Here is an 18773-nt window from a genome sequence, read left to right on the forward strand (position 1 = left end):
GTCCAGGGCCTCTTCCTCTCCCTCTCCAACCTGCTCCTCATCCTCTTCCTCTTCCTCTTGGTACACTGATGCAAGTGTCAATGATCCGTTTTCTCTTCGACAAGCTGAGCGCCCCCAGCATTCATTCTCCTGCTCCAATATACCCGATGTGCGCATAGCTTCAGAAAGGACGACAGCCAGTGAGCCGATTGTCTTTGCCACCATAAAACAAGACAAGAAAGACAGCATCTTGCAGTGAATCACACGCAAGCCCAAAACATCAGAGGAACATGCGATTCCTGCTTTGGATCGAGGTCATAGCCGGAGTGACGAAGGCCCTCTGCAGTCCAATGAGAGGGGAAGAGCGCAGTCCAGGACACACAATAACTCTGGGGTTTTGTACAAATCTTCAAGTTTAAACCGAAACCTGGCTTTCAATGAGGAGGACATGCACCTGAGAGTCTCTGTGGGTCCGAAGAGGGCAGTGTCATCAAGCCAGCTTCCCAGCAAGGGCATCCTCAAGAATAAGGAGCGTGAGACGGACATTCGCAAAGTGAAGTCAATGGAAGTGCTTTCACCAAGAGTTTCCAAAGGACCAGATCAGAGTGGGCAGAAAGGCAAAGGGCCGAGTCCGGCTGAGATCAAGCAGGCAAGAGAAACGTTTGTGCAAGGAAAGAAACAGTTCTCTGCCTTTTTAAATGAAATTACAAAACAGGTCATAAGTCAGTCAGACCTCACAATCTTGGGTGTGAGTAATGAAAAAGCAACTGGGAAGGCTGCCATTGCCCTAAAGAGTGACCCTGTTAAGCCTCAGCTTCCACCCAAGAAACAAAAAGAGGGGACGATAAATATGACACATTCCAAACGATCCGGCAGGCAGGAGAAAAGTGGCAGTAGTTCACGGATGCCTTCAAATAGCCCAACTCCAGACAAACTTATCTCCTATCCAGTGAGGAGCCACCACGGAAGCCCTCCGCCTCATCACTACCCTCACTCTGGAGAACACAACACCCCCCACAGAAAGCCGTAAAGACAGGAGACAGTCACCCACCACTGGTGCCATGGCAGTGGCCCGAGAGGCCAGGTTTGGCTCTCATCTAACAGATGGAACCAGCACCAGTCCTGAGCCAGTTCAGCCAAAACAACGTCCCCACTGCAAACAGACACCCAGCACCTTCTACCCCCAGCAGCAGGGACCCAGGGGGATAAACAGTTCCCCTCCCTCCTCAGCACAGTATGCAGGACAGGGTGTCAGCTCCGAGTCCTCGTCCACAAAATCGGACTCCTCCAGGACCAGAGACACTGGCTCAACAGCCACCAGCCGCAGCTCAGAGCCCATTGGACGGCACCAGTCACATTTTGGGGTACCCTCCACAGCACAGGGGTGAGTCCATAATGACCAACATGAAGGAAGAGAGCAAGATAGCAAAGTGTTAAGGCTGCTCCAAGTCAGGGTTTAGGGATGTTCACTGACCAATCAGTGAAAGTCAAGCCATATTATTACTGATCACTGGATGAATGAGAAACTTGGGTTTTTGTATTGTCATGGAGCACTGTTTCTCATAGATCTATTCTAGACAATATCGCAAAGCACAGTTATCATGAAAAAAACTTTTCTTTATTTAACAAAAACCTCTGCTTATAAAAGTCATGCCTTCATACTGTATCTGTAACTTCTCCTCACTTGGGAGAAAGCTGCAATTCATGTTTCTAAGAGGTTTCGGAGTGTCTTTGTCTATATTTTGTGTTGAACTTTTAAAGCTGCTTAAACAGATAACTCAACAATTTTAACAATTGATCTGATAGTCATCCAAAAGTAGTTTTCTGACAGGGATTTACTCACAAACTAAATGTCGAAGGTAGAAATTACCACTTGAATGTTTGTTTTTGACTCCAGTTTACCATAAACAAACAGGTTGTTGTCAAAGGGTCATGTGACTTTCACTTCCAAAAAGTTTTGCAAAATGCATTGTGGGATTTGGAGTCCCGTAGAACTGTCTCTAACTTCTGATTTCAAGACCCCCCTTTGTCCGACTACAACATTGTGCTCAGAATACTATAAACAACAACTATAGAGCATAATGATGGAATGAATGAGTGACAACACATTTTAAATAATCTCATTTTGTAAATAAGTGGAATGACACTGTATTAAGTGCCTATTGAATAGATTTATTTTTAGAGTCTTGCAGAGGCAGTGGAGATGAGTCATAGGCTGTGTAGGATGTCTGGAATATTACACGTGAATGCTGAGTCATTCCCGAGTAATGCAGATGATCAACTTTGGCTTTAAAGGGGAAACTTTGTATGAAAATACTAAGCAGATCATGTATTATAATTTTTCCTATCTTCACTCAGTGTGTCAATGCAACCACTGCGTGTACCATGAGTCAGCTGCTAGCATAACTTATGTAAGCTAGTTCTCTAATGTCCTGATAAAAATTATATAACACAACTGTTTAACAGAGGCTGGTGGTGGTGCCTCGGTTTGTCAAACTAATTTTAGTCCAGGGGCTGCAGATTATTGGTGGGGAAAAATAAAACAATTTTAAAATCATTGTGCCCTAGTTTTCAATATCAGTTCAATTTACTTGAAAACATTGAGATTTTTTTTCCCACAATTTGCAATTAAAAATGACTGCATTCATGTGATATAAGCAAAAGAAAAATGCAAAATATTGTTGAGTTTAATTAAATTGGTGAATTTGAGATCACTACAATCGGATTATTTGGTACTTTACACAATAATTTATGTTTTCTTGTGTAATTTGTGATACTTTCTCCTGCGGGCCGAAATGGATGCTGTAAAGGGCTGGATTTTGAGTTTGACACGTGTGCTTTATACAGACACACGCCATGAACACACAACCTCACATACTAACAGTCAGTGCAGATTGATTCCAGCAGGTTCTGTTTCCACCACAGCCTTAACACAACTCAATAGATCGTTCAATGGCGTCCTGTCCTCTCAGTAATGGAGTGATGACCCGCCCTGAGGACAGAGTCAGCCTCACACTGACTGTTCCTAGTTGTCCAATGATCTGTGTTTACTTCCACCTTCACTTTACCTCATCTTTTGACAACATGAATTAGAGTTTGTCTGGGACATATACAGACAAAGGGCTTTAATGTGACCATCGCCACCTCTCCCTGTAAACATATAAGCTATTAGGCTACGTATACAAACCAAACCTCATTTCATGATCACATGTATTATGAACCAGAGAGCTGTATTACACCATTGTGATGGGATGGAAAGAGGAGAGTAAACACGAAGAAAGAAAAGAGAGCAATAATCCATACTGTAGATTAGAATATTAGCATAAACTGTAGTGTTAGTTTATGGGTGTCAAACTCATTTTTGTTCAGGGGCCAATTACAGACCACTTTGACCTTAAAGCTGCAGTTTGTAATTTTTTTATGTGATCATTTGGTCAAAAATCCATAATCATCTTTGAGCATATTGTAATCCAAAGTGTTCTGAGTGGACAGGGAATCTATTCTCCTTCTCCTGGACCTTTAAATTAAGTTTAAAAATTTGGGAGTGTGACGTTGAATTTCAGCCAATCAGAGGTCTTTCTACCAACAAGTATGCTCCACAAGTTGTTTTGGGGTGTTACTATTGGCTGCTTGACTGACGCGTTGAGGTACCATTGGTAGTAAAAGTGTAATGATGGACTTCCAAGCAGAAGTCTCCATCGTGGCATTAGACACAACAGTTACATGGCAAATCAACCATAAAAAGTCAGACTGAGGTGGAGAAGAAACAGTTTAAAGCCACAAACATGTTCAGGAGGAATGGACCATTTTGTGTCCTCATGGATCCCCCTGACTGTGCACGGTCAGCCCCACACTTACACTCTGGTGTCAGAGGGAGAGTGATAACAGATGGGATAAAATCATGTGTAAACTTAAGAGAAGCTTATTCAAGGTGAATTCATTTTACAAGTCTTGATGCAGAATAATTGTTGTCAGTCCGCACAGAGCGGCTCAGGCAGCTGGGATTCAGTGTAGCCCCCCATGTGTGCTCTCTGGTGGGAGGAGCTGATGGGGCAGCCGTTGTTCAGGACAGTAACTACATAGTGATACGTACATTCATGTCTCTAAAACACCAGAAAAATCTCCACCAACACAAGATAATGTCCATACATTTTGTCTAGAGTCTCTATTGAGAAAAAAGTCACTAAGAGCGTTCACAAAAAATACCGGTATGGGAGGTTCAGTTCGGTTTCAAAACTGCGCAGAGAGAGGATTCTACAAACTGCAGCTTTAAGTGGTCCACAGATTTTAGGAGGGGAAAAAGAGGAAATTTCAACATTAATGTGACTTGGTTTACCCTTCCCTGTATTAATGATATATAAAATGATAAAGTATGTGAATATATCAGTCCCTACAGGATCTTCACTAAAATGTCCCTGATTTTGGGAATTTGAATACATTTTGTGGAATAATTTGATGAAAATGTGTCAGATTTTGAAAAAAAAATGGAGTTCTTTCAACTATTTGAGATTAAAAGTGACAGCAGTCATGTGATATAAGAAGTGGAAAACAGCTCTGCAAATATTGTGGATTTGAATTTATTTTTGTATTTGGATAGGCTGAGATAGCTACAATTAGTTGGTCATATACAAAATGTTTCATATTTTTTTCCATTATTTTTACTTTCTCTAGCGCACCGAATTCAATGCTCTAAAGGGCTGGATTTCGCTCCCGGGCCTTGAGTTTGATATATATAGAGTTTTAGGTATAAATATTTTTGTCTATAATAAGACTCAACCAGGGCAGGTTAATAACGTGATAACTGGCATATTACGATTGATGTGGTTTAAAATGTGCTGTTTTTTTAGCTATAGCTTACCTATGAAATAATTGGCAAGTGTCTATCATGCTTTGATGATGGAGCGAGCCCATACAAGCATGAGGAGAACATGAAAACTCCACACTGAAAGGTCCAAGGTGCATGCTTGGGTAAAGGCCACCACTGGCACCTTTATTGCTCAGCAGATAAAAGAAGAATGAAAACATCACTGTTTCAAACCAAGATAAATATCTAGATTTTGCCACATCATTTGCTTTAACTATGTTCAGAACTGAAAATAGAGCATTAGAATTTTTACAAAAGTTATTTGTTTTAGTTCAGTGGATGGGAACCACAGAAGGAAATGAAGCTTCTTAAACCTTAAAGCAGATGAGAATTTCTGTTGTTGGGGTCAAAATGTAGAATTCTTTACATAGCGATATAAAGAGCTGTTTGAATGTATTGCAGTTAAAAATAATGTACAAAAAAAGACTCCTAATTAGGGTTGGGCAATATATTGTGATTCAAGATATGGCAATATAGAAAATGACAATATCACCTATATCAAGATATATCTATTTTTTTTAAAACTTGATTTTATTCATACAATCACACAGTACAAATCACATCATATGAGTATTTAAAATTATTCATAAAGTACAGTCAAACAGTGTCCTTTACAATTTTTTAATATTTTGGAGATATATATTTTATAGCTTTTTTCTATTAAAATAGTCATTTTAGAAGTAGCTGCTTTTGCTACTTCTCATAACAGCATAAAAAGCAATGTTAAATGAATTTCTGTGTGCGTCTTAACCCAGACCTTCCCCTAAACAAGCCACACTACAGAACTCACTCACACGTGCTGTCCCTCAGAGGAGAAAAAGCCAGAAGTGGCACCTATTGTGCAGCTTTTTGTTAATAAATGTCCCTGTGTGGCATTTCATCAGCAAATTTTACCAGAATTGTCTTTCTGGTAAGACTTTATTGAGTTAAAAATATCGAGATTAATATCTTTTATCGCCATTTTGAGAAAAATCTCTAGATACGAGTTTCGGTCAGTATCGCCCAGCCCTACTCCAAAGACATAATGAACATGGTGATTAGAGTGTTATTTGTTTTCCTATTTTGGTGCAAGTCCTTGAATTTGTTAACGTATTATTTATGTATTTATTTTTAATAATGCTGTAATATCATTATCTCAGTTAGTGCAAACTTGGCAGAGTAATTGTTTAATATTTGTGATTGAGTAAGGGGCAGGCATTATAAGATTCTGCTTCTTCTGACATGGAATCTAACAATGTTCAAGATTCCTTTACCATGACAGAATAAAATAATTGAAATTAAACTTAACAAAGATGTTGTTGTAGTGTCTCATATGGAGATTTCCCAGCTTGAGCTGGGGATTTTATGTAAATACGAAGTAATAAAGTAAATAACTGTGTTATTCTAATCACACTCCCTAATCATCATTGTATGCATTACTAGCTTTGAAGCAGTGCCAGGGCACTAATAGTGTTTTAATGCCACGTTCTGTAGGTCAACATCTGAAACCTGATTCTGCAACAGTTTCATGTTTAATGAGGCAGTGGAAAAAGTATCTTTGTTTTGGACCTTGTTCAACACATAGAAGCTGGGAGGCCATGTTTGTAACGTCAGGCTCATTCCTATTGAAACGTAATCACCTGATCATCACAAAACCCAGCACACGTTGGCAGTCAGAGCAGCAGCAGCCACACCAACATGGGGCGCAGAATGTAATGCTAATGCATGCTAAAATAAACAGCAACGTTTTTGCAACATTTATCAACAAACCATGTTTGAAAAAAAAAAAAAAAGAACTCGTGAATTTTCTTATGTTACTTTTGACCAGATTTAATGCAATATTTGTGAAATTTTTAAAATTTCTTTTCCTTTAAAAATATGTCAGTGTTAAATATATACCTAAATGTTAAGTATTGAATCTAAATGGTAAATGTTAAATCTAAATGTGAATTTTGAAATCTAACAATCAAATTTAACGTTTAGCATTTACATTTAACATTTATATTTAAATGTAATATTTAAATGTAACATTTTGATTTAGATTTTACATTTAGATCTAAATGTAATATTTAAATGAAACATTTATATATAGATTTATTAGTTAACTTTTTGATTTATATTTAACATTTAGATTTAGATTTAACATTTAGATTTAGATTTAACATTTAGATTTAGCTTTAACATTTAGATTTTTATATATATTTACCTTTTGATTTAGATTTAATGTTGAAGTAAATATCACAAATTTCACAAATATTGCTGTAAATCTGAAAAATTCACATTTATTCATTGTTGCTAAATGTTTATTTTATCAAACTGAACTTTACAATTGGCGCCCCATAGATACATTCTATTTTGTTTCCTGAAAGATCTTATCCACTATTGTTCTGCTTTTTTCCAGGATCATCCGTATGATGCGAACCATCTACGGTAAGTGTCTTTTTGCTCTCCTCTCCATTGATGTTTACACTTTTCTCTGTCTGTTCTCATGAGCTCAACCTTTTAACGGGTCAGTGCTTATTGATCCCTGTAATGAGTGTCCGGTCGGCTACAGCCACTGTTTGAATTTGAATAGAAGTCATCATGGAACATTGTTATGTAATGTGATATGAGATGTGCGTGAAAAAGCTTTTATGTGTCAAATGTGTGATGAGTTGTTGTAGTAGATTATACATGACAGATTTCTGACTGACACCATTACCTTATCAGTTCATTTAGATCAGGGGTTCTCAACTCGTCTCACCCTGGGACCCACATTTTTCCTCGGTCATCAAATCGCGACCCACGTTTTTTTTTTTTTTTTTTTTTTGTTTTTTTAATTCAACCAAAAAAAGTTAGTTTTTTTTTCCAAACACAGCTGTTGAAAACAAGCATACTGTATATAATCTTTTTTAAAACATAAATCTATATATTTTGCTGTGCAACATGCTTTTCACAGCATGTCTGTCAAAAGAAAAAAGTTTATTTCAAAATAAAAGACAAGACAGATATTAAGTTTTTTTTCTTTTTTTTTGGCCAGCTTCCCGTGACACACCTAGTACAGATCAGCGACCCACTTTTGGGTCCAGTTGAGAATCACTGATTTAGATGAAAACCAGTAAACAGAATATAACACTCTTTTCTTTAAAGTGTAAAAAAGGAAAAATGAATCCCAGCATTTGCATGTGCAGTGACCCCGTCCCCTGTTGTTTCTCTGTATCCAGGGCTCTGCAGGAGGAGAACACGGACCTGCAGCAGAACTTAGTGCAGACGGTGGTTTGCATTGAGAGCCTAGAGGCAGAGCTACAGAGAACCAGAGAAGAACTTAGTCATGTTAAAGAAAAATACACAAGGTTGGCCTGCTTCACAGAGTCAATGCATTTAGGATTTCTGCTGTGCACCAATAGAAACTGAGGATCAGATGTAGTGTAGACACATGTCAACAACACCTTCATGTGTTGTATGATGTAACAGAACATATGGGATGGCATGTGCACACATATTGACTGCACAGCGACTAAAAATCTATTCGAATGTATATTTACTCAATTTGTTGCTTTATGTAACAGTTTCTATAGATTCATTGATCGATGGAGCAGCCTATAGAGCATAGATGGGCAACTGTTTCACAGCAGGGCCACAAAACTGTGATAATATCTGATCCAAGGCCCACATGATCAGCATTCATGTCAGCATTAAAACAGGGGGAAATGGTTGATCTTTTCTAGCCTTTTGTGTGTTTTTTGATTCATTATGTGTGTTTTTGTTATTTTTTGTGTTCTTGTTGTGTTTTTTTGTATTTCTCTGTCGTTTTCTGCATTTTTTTTGTGGATTTGTGCCATTTTTCTGTCATTTTCTTGTTTGTGTGTCTTTGGAGCTTTTCTGTAATGTGTCATTGTTTTGTTTGTTTCTGTAGTCATTTTGTTGTTATTTTTGTAGTTTTTATGTACTTTGTGCAATTTGCATTTTTTGGTTTTGATGTTTTGTCAGTTTTTAGCCATGTTGTGCGTTTTTTGGAGTTATTATGTGTGTTTTTTTGTGTTCTTGTAGTTTTGTATATTTTTCTGCCATTTTCTGCATTTTTGGGGTCGATTTGTGCCTTTTTGGGGTCACTTTCTGTATTTGTGTAGTTGTTTTCTGTATTTACTTGTGATTTTGTGCAATTTTGTTAACAGTTTGTGTGCCTTAGGAGCTATTCTGTAATGTATTGTTGTTTTGTGTGTTTTTGTAGTCATTTTGTTTGTTTAAGACAAGTGGTTGTTGTCTTTTTGTGTTTAATGAGTCATTTAGTGCATTTTCCTGTCATTTTTAGCATTTTTGGTAATTATTTGTGCCGTTTTGGCATCACTTTCTGTATTTTTTGTTGTTGTTTTTTGTGTTTTCCTGTCATTTTGTGCAATTTTGGAGCTATTCTGTAATGTTTCATTGTTTTGTGTGTTTTTGCAGTCATTTCATTTAAGTGCTTGTTTTGGGAGTTTATTTTGTGTTTTATTATGGGCTTCACATTCCTTACAACCTTTTGGGGGGATTTCCTTTGGGGGCCTTAAAAAGTTAGACTGAGGGCCATATGTGGCCCCTGGGCTGCCAGTTGCCTATGTCTGCTATGGAGCAGTGATTCCCAAACTGGGGACCCCAAGGGGTACTTGAACACCTCTCAGGAGGTACACAGAAACATTTGTCAGTTTATTTTTTTAAATTATAGATTTTTTTTTTTTTTATTACATACACAGACTTTTTTTCTCATCCATCAAGAATAATTAGTGGCACAACTCTTTAAAACACACCAAAAGGTGAAGTTCAAATTCTAAAAGGAGCAAAACATCAAAAGTAAATAAATAAAAAGGTTAAAATTCAAGGTTAATGTTGAATGAGACTCGAGTAATAATGTGTAACATGAGCTAAGGGGTTACTTGCGATAAGAAATGAAGGCTAAGGGGTACATGGGGCAATAAAGTTTGGGACACACTGCTATAGAGTGTTAAATGATCCCCTTCTTTATATAGTGGGCATCTGTTGTGATCCTTCATGGTTGGTTGGTTCCTGTTATAGTGTTGTGTTATTTATCACAAAGCAACTGCTACTGACCAGCAGCTGCTATAAATGGTCAGTTGTTAAATTTCCACTTGCCTTTAGAAATAAGCGAGCACAGTCTGACTGTACACATAATGACGTGGCTGTATTGTGCTCTGAATGTTTTTTTGCTCTGCAGTCTACAGCAGACACACACAGGGACCAAACAGGCCAACAACCTGCTGGGGGAGCATCTGCACATAGCGGTGAGAAAACAGGAGATATGATTACCAACATGTGCTGATGGACATGAAGCAAAGATGTCATCTGTTAACAGGTGTTGTGATGCATGTGTTTAATGGAATCCTTCTTGTGTTTGCAGTCAGAGAGCCTGAGCAGTGAGAGGAGGTTCCTGTTAAACAGAGTTTCTCAGCTGAACTCAGAGCTGGAGGAAGCACACAGGACCATTGCAGCGTTGCAGAACATTAATGTGAGCAGAATGTCTGCACAGGTTCTCAGAGTTCATGAATCTGGACGATTAAAAATGTTTGTGAACACTTTACTTGAAGTTTTATACAAAAGGCTGACATTACCTATCATTATTATGAATAAGGTGTCATGAAGGCTGCCATTAAGTATCGTTCGTTACTCTAACCCTAACCAGGGCTGGGCTCAATTACATTTTTCAGTTACAATTATGTTTTCAATTATCCATGTTCAATTACGATTACAGTGACCAGCATTTTTTTCCAGTTACAATGAAATTACAATTATTTTTTATACTCAGAAAGTCATTTATAATTACATTCTCAATGACTAAAGTTCAATTAAAATTAATCACAATTATTGAGCCTGAAATAAATAACCTAATAAAAGTTAACTTTCCTCTTGTGTTAGCTTTCTGTTAGCATCTCTTATGCTAGCAGGTCCAAAATCAGCTGTAAAATACATAAAAAACAAATATATATCACATAGTTTTAATATTTTTGCTGTGGGCGTCTGAGCCTTTATTGTGTCAGTATACCCATATATTAATATTTGTTTTAAAATGGTAAAATGTTGGAAAGCTTGATATGAAACATATTCTAATAATTGTTAATTACATATGACATAGAACTGTAACACTGTTTCTCAGTTTTGCATTAAATTATAATTGACAATTTTTATAGAAGTTTTATGGCAATTACAATTACAAAGTCAATTATCTGAACCCAATTACAACTTAATTAGGATTCTGACAGCACCTTTAAAAAAAAAAAAAATTACAATTATAATTAAGCCATAATTGTAATTAATTATCAATTACGCGATTACAATTATAATTGCCCTGAATCCTGACCCTAACATAGCTCCAAAGGTGTCATGATTTAGTGAACAACACTGACAGCCTTCATGACACCTTATTCATAATAGTGACAGTGTCTATATATATATATATATATATATATATATATATATATATATATATATATATATATATATATATATATATATATATATAATGTTACCAAATGTTACAATTATTTCATACAGGAGAGTTTTTATTTTTATTTTCTTAACATTTGAACAACTCCTGGTACATGAACGTTAGTTTTAACACATTCATACAAGTATTAAAATTATGCTGGTTTTTTCTTCATTTAATGTTCTTGCTTTAGAAAAGATGATCATTACCTTTTTTTTCATTTATTTGAAATAAGTAATTTGACTTCTAGTCAACGTGAACCACAGGAAGAGAGATGAACTGAGCAGCTCCAGCAGCCTGAGTTTACTACAATTAAAAGGAGCACAGTGCCCTCTAGTGGACAACAACCTAAACACACCTTAAACATTAAAAACACACTAATACTTTGTACAATTTGATTTAATGTTTGTGTTATTTAGGTGAAATAACTAAACAGGTTAGGTTGAAATATGCATAACCACAGACAATGACCAACTGTAAACTGCACTTTCTTTAGTCTCTGATGGATTCAGATAGCAGAGGTGTAAAGAGTACCAATATATTCTACTTAAGTAGAAGTATTGTTATTTGATTGAAATTGTACTCAAGTACAAGTACAAGTAAGTCAAACTTAAAATATTCAAGTACAAATAAAAATCTTGTAGCTCAATTAAATAGTACTCACAGTAAAAGTTACTACTTACTTTTACCCCTCTCTACATTTATTGTTGTTTCAGTAAACATCTCATGTATAAACTTAAAAAGGAAAAGATATAATCGGAACTTCATTTCTTTTCCACAAAGGTATCAGTATAAAATAAAAGGTTTGTCAAAACGTACAATTCTTTTTTTTTTTTTTTTTTTAATAAAATAACACCAATTTATTCAATTTAAAATAAAAAATAATTGTCAGACTCTAAGTATAGCTACATTCATGAACTATAAAACTGATGTTTTACCTTTAATGTGGATGGTCGACTATGATGTGATGCATTTGATTGTTATCTGGTCATTTTATATATTTTCGTAGTTTCACAATTTCCACTGATCATTAAAAAAAACAAAACAAAAAAACAAACAATAATTTACTCAGTAATGGTTGGGTTTAGATATGTAACTAATTACTTTATTTGTTTTAAAATAAAACATACTTAAGTACAAGTAAAATTACTGATATAGAAAAATAGTCAACAGGTGGATGTGTTTCACCATACACGCAGTTTTTCCAATTTAATTTAAAAAAAATAATAAAATAAAATTAAATAAATAAATAAAAATAATAATATTATAATGTGGATAATATAAAAATATGTTAAGTGCCATAAAATACAGCTACTACAATATGTAAATATGAGTTAATTTTTTGTTCTTTTGAAAAGAAAAAAGCTCCAGTCATGTGACTTTATTGTTCTTCTGTTGCGCAATTCTTCTTCACAATGTAAATGGTGAAGCGACACTGCCCCCAGCAGTTCATGTATAGTACTGCAGTTTATGTATGGCAAAAATAAAGCAGAAAGCTTTATTTTTATCATGATTTTATCATGATTTTACAACATTAATCAGAAACAGAGGATTTTTAATGACAGGGTCAGCCTCACAGAGCTAAAAAAAAAGTAAGAAGAAATCACGGCTGAGCTGCTTTCATGCTTTTTTTTTCCCCCAAGTTTGACAAACTAATTGACTGTGTTTGCTGTGATGGTTGTGTCTTTGAATTGTTTATATGGTTAAAAACTGAATATCATAAGCTTTTAAACGGTGTTTAATACTTGCTGCTGTAGTTGAGAAGCATTTAATCCTCCAGAATCCTTCTGCTGCTCATCAGCAGTGAATCCTCGGCTGTGTCTGAACATTCCCACATATCTCCTTTCCTATCCACTGTTCTTTAACCCCCGGACGTGTTTAAGTGGTGGCCATGATAAAAGAAAGTTTCATTCTTCTGATGAAAGGAGGCGTGGCCGTAGGATTATTTAGTCCCCTAGTGGAAGTGCGTATGATCTTCAAAACAAACCTGATAAGCTTTACCTAATTCCTCTCCTAACACCTTTCCTTATGGAATAGAGGATAGGAAAGGAGATAGGAGGGATTATTCTTACACAGCCGTCTATTAAACAGCAGAGTGGGAACTGTCGCCCCCTGTGGCCACAGATTTTTTTCAGTTTTATTTTATCATCTCTCAATGAACTGTAATGGTAGAATTATATGCACATTATAATTCCGAGCTTATAAAATGTCAATATAGATTCCTATATATGTATATATATGTATAAAGAGAATCAATAATGAAAAAATATACAAATGTAGTATATTCTTTTTCCATTGCTTTTTCTGTTTTGTCAAAAAAAAACAAAAAAAAGAAAAAAACTAATCTGATAACACGGTTTTTAATATACTGTCACAGATTATAGTTACATGTTTTTTGTATACTGATTACGTAACACTGTTACTTGTAATCCGTTACTCCCCGAGCCTGCTAATACAAAGCGACTGCAAGCAGGTATCGTGTAAACAGGCATCAACTAGTCAGCCTGGACAGAAAGACTGTGGGCGGGTCATTACTTTGACATTTCTTTTACCGACCGCTTGAGTCATGAAGAAAAAGCAATGTCAAAACGCAAATGGGAAAGACAAAGACAAAACAGAAAAAGCAATGACAAAATGGAAAAAACAAAAGCAAAATAGAAAAAGAATAGATTACATTTGTATATTTTGTCATTTTTGATTCTCTTTATATTTCCACATCTGTATTATTGATTCTCTTTCTATTTACAACTTTGTATTATTGATTTGCTTTATATTTCCACATGCATTTGCTTTTAATTTTGGCACTCCTGTGATTCCATACTTTTCATCTGTACCCATTTTCCATGCCAGAGCTCTGGAATTAAAAACAACATATAGTTTGGTCTATTTTGAATTTATTTAATCAGACATATAGTGTATGCTCGAAGATTTCCATTACAGAACAAAAGAGGTTTGCATCAATTTTACAGATTTTTAGAGCAACCCAATGCAGCACAAGTTGCCATTTTGACTGAAAAAGCTGCAAAACGATCCTGAATGCTTAAACTCATATAGAACTAAATGGACTAAAAGGCGATAATCATGTCACCAATGACGTCATTTCAACATGGCGGCGAACAAATATGGTGCAAAATAATGCGTTTTGTTAGGCATAGATCTTCTAATAAGGACATTTCAAAGGTTTTCGGCCACATTTGTAAAAACAGTGGAGGATCCCTAAAAGAGCGTGAACAAGTGAGAACATGTATTTTGACATGTATTCATGATATTGGAGATAAAGGTGTTTTAAATGAGGATGATACTAAAACCAGGAAACATCTGGAAACATTTCAGAGACATACCAAGACAGAGTAAATTCTGCCCTGTACTGCATGCACAGGCTGTACTATCACCAAGTTTATCATTGTAGCAGTTGTTGGAGATACTATCTTTACCAGCGAGCAAGATTTATTCCTGGTGATTAGTTCCTGTTGCTCGGAAAAAAACTTGGAAACCAGTTGTATTTTTACTTTTATTATTATTATTTAAAAGGTTTTCTAATTCAGATGTAGCCTACATACTGTATATGTTCATAACAGGAACTATGCACAATAATAAAATCATATTTTTAAATATGCAGTAGGAACTACTCGCCGGTAAATAAAGCTCTATCAAACTCTGGAAAACAGTAACCAGGAATAAAGACATAATTTGCGTCCTGGTAAAGATAGTAGCTTTAACAACTGGTTCAATAATAAACGTGGTGATATTACAGCCTGTGCATGTAGTATGGGTACAGATTTATCTCCAGTAGCCTATGTTTCCAAATGTTTCCGGGGTTTTAGTAACAGCCTTTTAACTATGCGTCGATGCACATTTTTGTAGTGAACATTATCAATTATGTTACTAATCATTTTTGCATTATTGTATATATTACACACATTGTGGTTGGCACAAAAATCGTGACGTTGTAAATATTCAATTCTATTTTTTTTTTGCCCCCCTGGTAACAATCTCAAACTGGGCCTATGTTGTACCACTCTGTATTTGCTTTGTCAATAATATTTCACTTTGTGTCCATCTCAGGTGCCGTGCTTGATAAAGGAGCTGCTGGAGAAGCACTTTGACTCATCAGAGGCCGTGCATAACTTCCTCTCAGCCTCTGTGGCCAATAACCTCTGTGCCGTCCCCACTCCCACCGACAGCCAACCTCTGAGCCACTGGCTGACAGAGTCTGAAGCAGCTCCTCCAAGAGTCACTGCCTTCCTTCCATTCAAACAGCCAACAGCACAAATCGTCACAGCCAAGAGCGAGGCGAGTCGCAGCCCACCCCTGTCTGTGGCTGACATTAGTACAGCCATTTATAACAAAATGGCTGCCAGCTATGCCACTAGGCCACAGCCACTTTATCCACAAAGCCAACAACAGCAACAGCAACTCCCCCTGAGCACTAACCTCCCTCACATCTCACCTAGGGTGACCCACGTGGCTGGTGACTGCTGGGGTGGGAAGGAAGGGTCGAAGGTGACCCTTTTGGAGCAGGATATAAAGGTAAACTCAGTCTCAGCTCAGCAGATCCTTGATGGGTTTCTGCAGCATCTACAGGATCACACAGAGGCAGGGGAAGGGGCAAATAGGCCGGGGGGGGCAGGGGTGGGAACAAACAAGGAAAGTGCTTGACTGAAAACAGAATAACTGTGTATTTAGTGAGAGATGAGTCTATTAGGTGACCTGACCAAATCCCAAATACCTTTATTAAAAAATGGACAAAATCATAGTCCCATGTATAGATTTGTTCAATTAATGTGTCTCATCAATATTGGGGAGATTCAACACCCAAATTGTTGGAGATAAGGTTTATGTTTAGAAGTGATTTAAGTTTTACTTGATGGATTGTGAAATGTATTAGTTAGCAAAGAAATAATGTTGGAAAAAGACCTGAGGCAAGGGTTCCAGGCATGTATGACAAAGTGAAGCTCCTGTTGCGTGTTTCCAGTCTCACATGTAAAGTTTTTTGTTTTACATAATGCAATTTACAATCAGACTAAACCTAGCAATGACAGCATAACTAAATATTTAGTGACAATGAGTTACATTATTGTAAACAGATGGTTTGAAAAAAAAAAAATCAAATTAGAACTAGATTGATTGGTGTGAGAATACAAGCTTGGTTGATTTAGTCAACCAAGCTCAATCCTTACACACAAAAAAATAAATTCTGCTGTCAAGATCATAATCTATTTTTATTAGCTGACTTAAAGAATCCGAGTATCATTCGTTCATTCGTTTTTCATTATGTAACAAAAACATGAAAAACGAAAAAAAAACAAAAAAAAAAAACACTCATTATTTGATATTTGTTTCCAAAACCAAAATGAAAAAAACGAAAATGCCTTGTTTTTAAATTCAAGCTCTTTTTCTTTGGTACAGAAAACGAAAAACGAACACCTTTATTTGTTTTTTCCATTACCGATTTGCCAAGGTACGTGACCTGGAAGTGAAGCGTTACACATTCTGACATATTTTTAGCTCTGCAACACTTAGGAGTCTCTAAATCCTCCGAAATGTCCGTGAGGAGGTTCTGTGCCCAACACCAGCGAAAGCGAAAAGGACACGTTTCGGCTGCACAGTTGGAAGCAACGATCTTGTCATGCCAAACTGCCGTTAGCATAGCCGTTAGCATCGGATGAGAGTACACTTCTAGGTCACGTACTTTGGCCAATCGGTAATATAGAAAACGAATAAAGGTGTTCGTTTTCCATTTTTTGTTTTCTGTACCGAAGCAAAAGAGCTTGAATTTGAAAAACAAGGTGTTTTTCGTTTTTTCATTTTGGTTTTGGAAACAAATATCAAATAATGAGTGTTTTTTTTTTTTTTCATTTTTCATGTTTTTGTTACAAAATGAAAAACAAATGAACAAATGATACACAGATTTTAAAGTGTGAGTACACGCCAAAACCATTTTCTGCTGAATAAGTGATTAGATATGAAATAATGTAGTTTATCGATCCTAGTCCTACTTGCCAGGTTTTCGTCAAAGTATTTCAATTTAACATTTTTAGTTTAAAATGTCCTCTCTGCCCTCTCTGTGTTGAACGCCGGCTATTATAATTTAATTTTGCTATTGGCTGAGAATGGATTCAGTGAGGTTTTGGTTCTCTGTGTTATCATTACCCGTCTCTGTTGACCCCGCCCCTCCTATAAAAGGTGGTAGGAGGGACTTGTGTTTCCTCCTCTGTCAGCCTTCAGTGAGCATTGATTGGCAGTTCAAAGTGGACTACATTTAGCTGTGGTTATACCTGTTGCTCTGTGCTTCTATAAAGAGCTGATTCTGGTCTAATCAAAGTTAATCAAGTTATATGTGTATGTACTGCCACATCTTGTGCGTATCCCCGTCTGTCTCTGTGTGTGCAACAATGTGCGTGTACTCCTTGTCGCAGTGTTTTTAGTTCTTTCAACAATTTGAGATTAAAAAAGAGGGACTGAGAAATCCACAGTTGAATTAGTTGATCATTAACAAAATTTTGGCATGTTTTCTATCATTTTTATTTTCTGGAGCGGGACGTATTTGATGCTCTAAAGGGCCGGATGTGGCCTTGAGTTGGACACATGTGCTGTAGTGTCTGCAGGATTGTGTGTGCGTGGGTGAGCATCACGTCGGGACTGTGAGTGCCTGTAGGAGTAGAGCACAGCTCAAAGGTGCACTGTGCAGCGCTGTGGGGGCGGGGCTGCTGTGACTGAGCAACGTCCATAATCAGCGCATTTTTTAATATCCCCCCTCGTGGCAGGTCAGGTGCAATCTACAATCCGGTTCAGCAACAGTCTTTGTTACTCAGGGTGAAATGCTCCTTCCATTCTGAGAGTAGTCAGTATATTATGTATTCAGAAAAGGAAAAAAGAATCAGAGTTCTTTAACAGCTGGAATCCTGTAAAAACTCAGACCAATCCCTGACATTCGGTCCAAGTGGAAAGAACCAATCAGATGGCTTCATGTCTCGTCTTGCGCACGTCCCCCTCTGTCCCTCCCTTCTCTCTGTGCTGAAGTGCTGAGTCGGCTTTCCTTTGCCCTGTCAGATGAACCTTCAGGTTTGTGTGGGCGTGGCTTTGGACGGAGCACTGGCAGGAGGAGGATGAGGGGGTGGGGCTTAGAGGAGGTGTAACTTTCAAAAGTTGCTAGCTCTCCAACATTGCAGATGTAGCTTTAAACCACAATCTTAAAAAGTGGTCAGTCAGCACCCCTAGTGGTCCCTTAGGTAACCGGTTTGGAGTTTATAATCTTGTTTCCGTATACCTGACTTACTTATTTGGGGATGAGCATCGACCATCAACGACACTGTTCTGGATTGCCTGCTGGATCCCTGACCTGTTGGTTCTGCATCTAGATCTCAGCTTCAGTGGACCGTCTCCACGTGTTACAAGGCTGGCCTGTCTACCTTTGCCCCTCCTGGTGCAGGTCAGGGACTGGTGTGTGGTGTTAGATGCTGGCTTCCTGAGGGTTAGTCCAATCCAAACTCATTT

At 37.1% G+C, this 18773-nt stretch overlaps 1 protein-coding gene across 1 annotated transcript; it reads left to right on the top strand.

Annotated features, from left to right (window-relative positions):
• Positions 1-1075: 1075 nt before the first annotated feature.
• Positions 1076-18389, top strand: LOC114471546 (uncharacterized). Its single transcript, XM_028460393.1, has 7 exons — positions 1076-1363; positions 7225-7252; positions 8026-8154; positions 10011-10077; positions 10194-10301; positions 15342-15806; positions 18330-18389. Exons 1-7 carry the CDS (start codon positions 1216-1218, stop codon positions 18387-18389), a joined length of 1005 nt encoding a protein of 334 aa, XP_028316194.1. The 5' UTR covers positions 1076-1215.
• The last annotated feature ends 384 nt before the right edge of the window (positions 18390-18773 follow it).

The sequence above is a fragment of the Gouania willdenowi genome, chromosome 10, assembly GCF_900634775.1.
Source record: "Gouania willdenowi chromosome 10, fGouWil2.1, whole genome shotgun sequence".
In the NCBI taxonomy this organism is placed as follows: Eukaryota; Metazoa; Chordata; class Actinopteri; order Blenniiformes; family Gobiesocidae; genus Gouania; species Gouania willdenowi.